Genomic DNA, 5,166 nt, shown 5'->3' with positions numbered 1-5,166 from the left:
TCATTACGTGAACAAATAGCGAAAAGGTTGTGTCAAATTCTAGGAAAATTGAGGACGAACAAATTTAAAAAAAAAAGAAAAAAAAAGAGAGATGGTGACGATACAAAATGCTGACATGTGTTCTGGCTTTGATAGCCTCGTTTATATATGTAGGATTAATGGAATAAAACGTCATCGTTTTGCCGTTTAACGTAGGGAGACGATATCGTTTTGTTCTGTAAATTCAATGAAAAGGGACAAATAATTTTTTGATTAGAAAATCCTTAAAATAGAGAAGAAGAAAAAAGATGTCTTGGTTGTGCGGGGAAGTGGAGTAAAGAGCGTGAATGGTTGTGCGGGGAAGTAGAGTAAAGAGTGTGAATAGTTGTGAGAAAAAATAGAAAAGATAGAGATAAAAAAAAGAAATGAAAATGATGATTGCATGTGAGATAATAAAGAGAAGAAAGAGAAATGAAAATAATGATTGTGTGCGAAAGGAAATAAAATAGTATAATGTTTGAAAAAATGAAGAAAAAAAAAAAAAAATGACAAACAAGCACGACTCCATAGAAACGTGACCTGCATCGTTTATTTTAGTTAGGACAAATACTGAAAAGCTAAAATCAGTAAAACCCCCACACTCGACGGGGTTTTTTCACCAATACCCTCAGATTCCGTTTCGGTCACAAATTCACAATTTTTATCGCAAGGTTAACATTTTTCTGTCCGAAACTTGTATTTTTAGGGATTGATTTTTAGGTTTTGGAAGGTCTGGGATTTGAAATGGAAAGGTTGGGATCAGAGGGGGTGTTGGCAGGGATGGAGACGAGCATGAAGGAGGAGCTGTGCATGGAGATTGATCCACCGTTCAAGGAAAACTTGACTACCACCGATGACTGGAGGAGAGCCCTCAACAAGGTGGTCTCCGCCGTTGTTGTCCTCCGCACCACCGCTTGCCGCGCGTTTGACACCGAATCCGCCGGCGCCTCATATGCCACAGGCTTCGTGGTCGATAAGCGCCGTGGCATCATCCTCACCAACCGCCATGTCGTCCAGCCTGGTTCAAAATTTAACCCCGCTCCCTCTCTTTCAACTGAGTTCTTTTTCTTGAAAGTGGTTAGATGATTGTTATGTTTCTTTTCATAGGGCCGGTGGTGGCTGAAGCTATGTTTGTGAACCGCGAAGAAATTCCGGTTTATCCAATATACAGAGATCCCGTGAGTTGTTACTGGGTCTAATTTCATGAATATTTTCTGTGTTTTTGATCGAGTACTAATTATAATCTTAGATCCAATTCAAAAGTGTTGGGTAGATTTTCTAATTTTTTATTTTTTATTTTTTATTTTTTATTTTTTGTAATAGGAATTAAATTTAAAAATTTACTCAAGAACTTACTTACAGAAACAGAAAGGGATATATTGTATCACTTGGATTATTGGTGCATGAGTTGGATTATTTGTAGAGTTTTTCTACATTTAGAACTGATAATTAGATTGATAGCTGGCAATCCAACTAAATGGTTTTAATGAAGAATCCGTTACGCAACGTAATATTCAGCTGTTCATATGGCCTTTTAGATTTGTCAAACTATTATTTTTTCGGCCTCTCTCCTTGTCAAATGTGAAATTTCATTTGTACCTGGGCATTTACACGCCCCTCACATGGGGGGCAGGGATCGTGCGTTTATCGTGTGAGGACCCCCCATGCGAGGAGCGTGTAACCGGGCATTTACCTGGGTACAAGTAGCTCGGTCCTTGTCAAATACATAAGCTGCATACAGCGTTCTCGTGTAGCTGTAACACTTTGAAAGTGTTTTTTTCTGCATTGATTTTGCTAAGTTGGTTTTCATAAATATCGGAACGTTACGCAACTCAATATGCGGCGATTATTTCGGCCTTTTAAACTTGTCCGAAATTATTATCTTTGCAGTCTATCCTTTTGAACTGATTAAGTTCTGTACAGTTTTGTTATGTAGTTATAACACTTCAAATTTTACGTGTAGTTGTAAGTTGTAACACTTCAAAATTGTTTATTTCCACGTTGATCTTGCTTTCTATGAATTCTTGCTTTTGGTAATTGATGGAGAACAATCCAAGGGTATGGCTAGATATCTAACAGGACTGGCGGGCTACAGAATCCTGTATCTATTCAGATACTTTGTGAGATTAATTTCTGGTGAAGGTTGTTTTGTGTTAGACAAATCCTCTGCTCATCTTTCTTATGGTGTCAACTTGCTTGCTTTTGACCTATTCCATTGGTAGGGCCATGCCTTGTTTTTATATTGGTAAATAGCATTTTTAAGTGAAGACATTATTGAAGAAAAGAGGTGCATCATGGTGCCAAATCTTTATGATTAATACCCCACTTTCTTTTTGCAGCAGTTTGCCAGTTGCTTAATTTCACGTGTGTGTGTGTGTGTGAGAGAGAGAGAGAGAGATAGAGATCTGAAGCTGTATATCGCTTTCCATTTAGTGGAAGGTTGCCTAGATCTTTTCTTAAGGTTCCTGAGAAGGATTGAAATCCTACCTTAGATTTATATCACATGCTGATGAGGTGCTTTGTTTTTTCTAGGTTCACGATTTTGGATTCTTTCATTATGACCCTTGTGCAATACAATTTCTGAGCTACGAGGAGATTCCTCTTGCCCCTGAGGCAGCTTGTGTTGGACTCGAAATCAGGGTTGTGGGCAACGATAGCGGGGAAAAGGTATGCAATTCTTTTTCATCAATTGATTTATAGTGTACTCTATGGCGAATTTACATCCCTTAGAAATTTGACCATGTACACTGATTAGATTCTGCTTGTAGTATTTACAATATCATGTTTATTGCCCGCTGGTTAATGGAGGGCCAAGTTGATATTAGGCTGAGTGCCGAATAATGTGTCTCTACAAATAGCATTAATTATGTTAATGGTCACTAAAGTGTCAGCGGGACATTCAAAAAAGCTATGCACCTTTACTAAATATTAATGAAAGAAAGCCCTTTTGAAGTTATTTTCTTATAGGTTTAGTCACTCAAGTTTCCAACATTAATGGCCACTCAAGTTACTTGGTAAGTATTGCCATTAAGTACCAACGTGTCATCAAATGACGTTACTTTTTATGCCAAAGAAAATATCATTGTTAAAAAATAAGCGTATGCTTATCATACGATTTAAGCCCAAAAAGCTAGTCAAAACTAAAGGCTTTCTGATTTGGATGTGTTTAATCCCTAGTTTCCAACTCTCCTATTTTCTAACATTGCATGAAAACAAGGTCATTTTGTGACATGTTGGCACTTAACGGCGTCACGTAGTATTTAACATTAATATATTCATTATTATAAGTATAGTAGTTCAAAGCACGAGTGACTATATTTGTAAAAAAGTAACTTAGGTGACCATTGGCATAATCTCTCAAAACTTTAATGATTATTACCCTAGTTAAACCATACAAATATAATGAATGCAGTGATGAAGCATTTTTGCTTCCACCCATCTTGAATTTCTTTTCTGAATTTTCTACATTAGTTGCATTACATAATCTTCAATCTGCATTAGATTTCACTCTTAGTATATCTTCCTCTTTTCTGAATCTACAGGTCTCTATTTTGGCTGGTACCCTTGCTCGTTTGGATAGAGATGCCCCGGTCTATAAAAAGTATGTCAATCTATTTGCTAATCTGATTTTGACTCGTATCTGATTGCTTATTCATGAACTTTTAATATCATTAGAGTAGAAGTGGGGGGATAGCTTAGTGATGATTGTTTTAAGTCTGAACATTATATGAATGATTTGATTATTTCTACCAAATAATTGTCAAGGCGCAGAATTCGAGGCGTTTTATGAAAGCTTCACATCAAGCAGGATTCGTGGCATAAGCTTCAAATATTTTTTTCTTTAAACAATGGATTTACCAAGAACTTAACATTCAATTTTGTTAGTGATAAACTGAACTATGATTGCAGAAATTCTCTCCTTTTCTACCTGTGCATTTTGATTGATAGATGGATGAATGGTATTCCTGTCTCTGATTTCTAAGTCACAGTTTGATACCTTAAAGTCATTCTGTTAGTTATTTAGAGCAATAATATATGTGTGAACTACATTCTGCAGTCTTTTCTCCCAACAACATGATTTTCATTGCGGAGAATTTTCTCTTGCTTATTCTATTGTACTACATGGTGTATTTCTATGTTATATCCAACCATTGTAGATTGATATTAATGTTTCCAGCTTAACGTGGTCATCTTACATGGGCTTTGCATTTTCTAATAGTGTTCCAGATGCATACATTGCCCATCTATTTAATTTTCGACAGAAAGAGTTTTTATAGTAAGATGATTCTGAACGAATGCTACCATTTAGAAACTATATAATTAGCTAGGAAAATAAATTGATATGATTTGTGGCCTTGAATACCCATCAATTGACTGTGCAAGTCAACCCAATCCATTCAATAATGGATATAAGAGTATTATATAGAGATGTTGACAAATTTTCTTAACTTCAGTCGACCAAGTATTATATGCATAAATACTGTCTTTTTCTCAAAATTTTATCTTTGGCCTCTATATAGCTAATTTGACACACAATATATGTCTTCAATTTCTTGATAGGTTGAAGATCTTTCCTTAAATTCAGTATGTTTTGTCTGACTGGTCAAAATTATTGACAAATGAGACAGAATGGTTGAACTCTTAGGTTCTTCATAAATTGAAATTACCAATAATATTTCTGGCTCAGTTTTTGCTTGGACCATATAGATAGCTTCTCATCCTATGTCATGTTGATGATTAATGAATTTCTTGTGCAGGGATGGCTACAACGACTTCAATACATTTTACATGCAAGTAAGCATTATGATATCTATTGCTTTTCATTGCAAAATAAAATGTTAACCTGCTATCAAAGGGAGGAAAGGGGGTGGGTGAGGGTATTAGTGATCTGGATTTATTTTGGGGTGATGGCTAACAGAAAATCTGGTTTGGTACATTGCATGTATTTTTCACACTGCTGTTTTAACATGTTTAGATCTTTTGAATGATTTATTCTATCCGCGTTCTTGGTTATTTCATTGGAATAATCAGGCTGTGATGGAAATGTAGAGAGAACTTTTGAATACCGAAGTTAAAGCATTTAAGCAATATCAGTCAGATCAAGAAGGCGAGTAATCTCAACAATTTTTTTTCAGAATCACGTTTTAC

At 35.7% G+C, this 5,166-nt stretch overlaps 1 protein-coding gene across 1 annotated transcript in view; it reads left to right on the top strand.

Moving 5' to 3' along the window:
- The first annotated feature begins 584 nt into the window (after positions 1-584).
- LOC111372634 (protease Do-like 7) overlaps positions 585-5,166 on the top strand; it is a 19,692-nt gene continuing 15,110 nt past the window's right edge. Inside the window, exons 1-5 of the mRNA XM_022995016.1 lie at positions 585-1,039; positions 1,126-1,196; positions 2,551-2,685; positions 3,561-3,619; positions 4,776-4,812. Of these exons, the coding sequence (XP_022850784.1) occupies positions 763-1,039; positions 1,126-1,196; positions 2,551-2,685; positions 3,561-3,619; positions 4,776-4,812 (579 nt within the window). The 5' untranslated portion in view covers positions 585-762. The remainder of the gene's footprint in view (positions 1,040-1,125; positions 1,197-2,550; positions 2,686-3,560; positions 3,620-4,775; positions 4,813-5,166) is intronic.

Source organism: Olea europaea, unplaced genomic scaffold (genome assembly GCF_002742605.1).
Source record: "Olea europaea var. sylvestris unplaced genomic scaffold, O_europaea_v1 scaffold1019, whole genome shotgun sequence".
In the NCBI taxonomy this organism is placed as follows: Eukaryota; Viridiplantae; Streptophyta; class Magnoliopsida; order Lamiales; family Oleaceae; genus Olea; species Olea europaea.
Note: the sequence above shows the minus strand (reverse complement) of the source record. Positions and strands in the feature narration are given on the sequence as shown.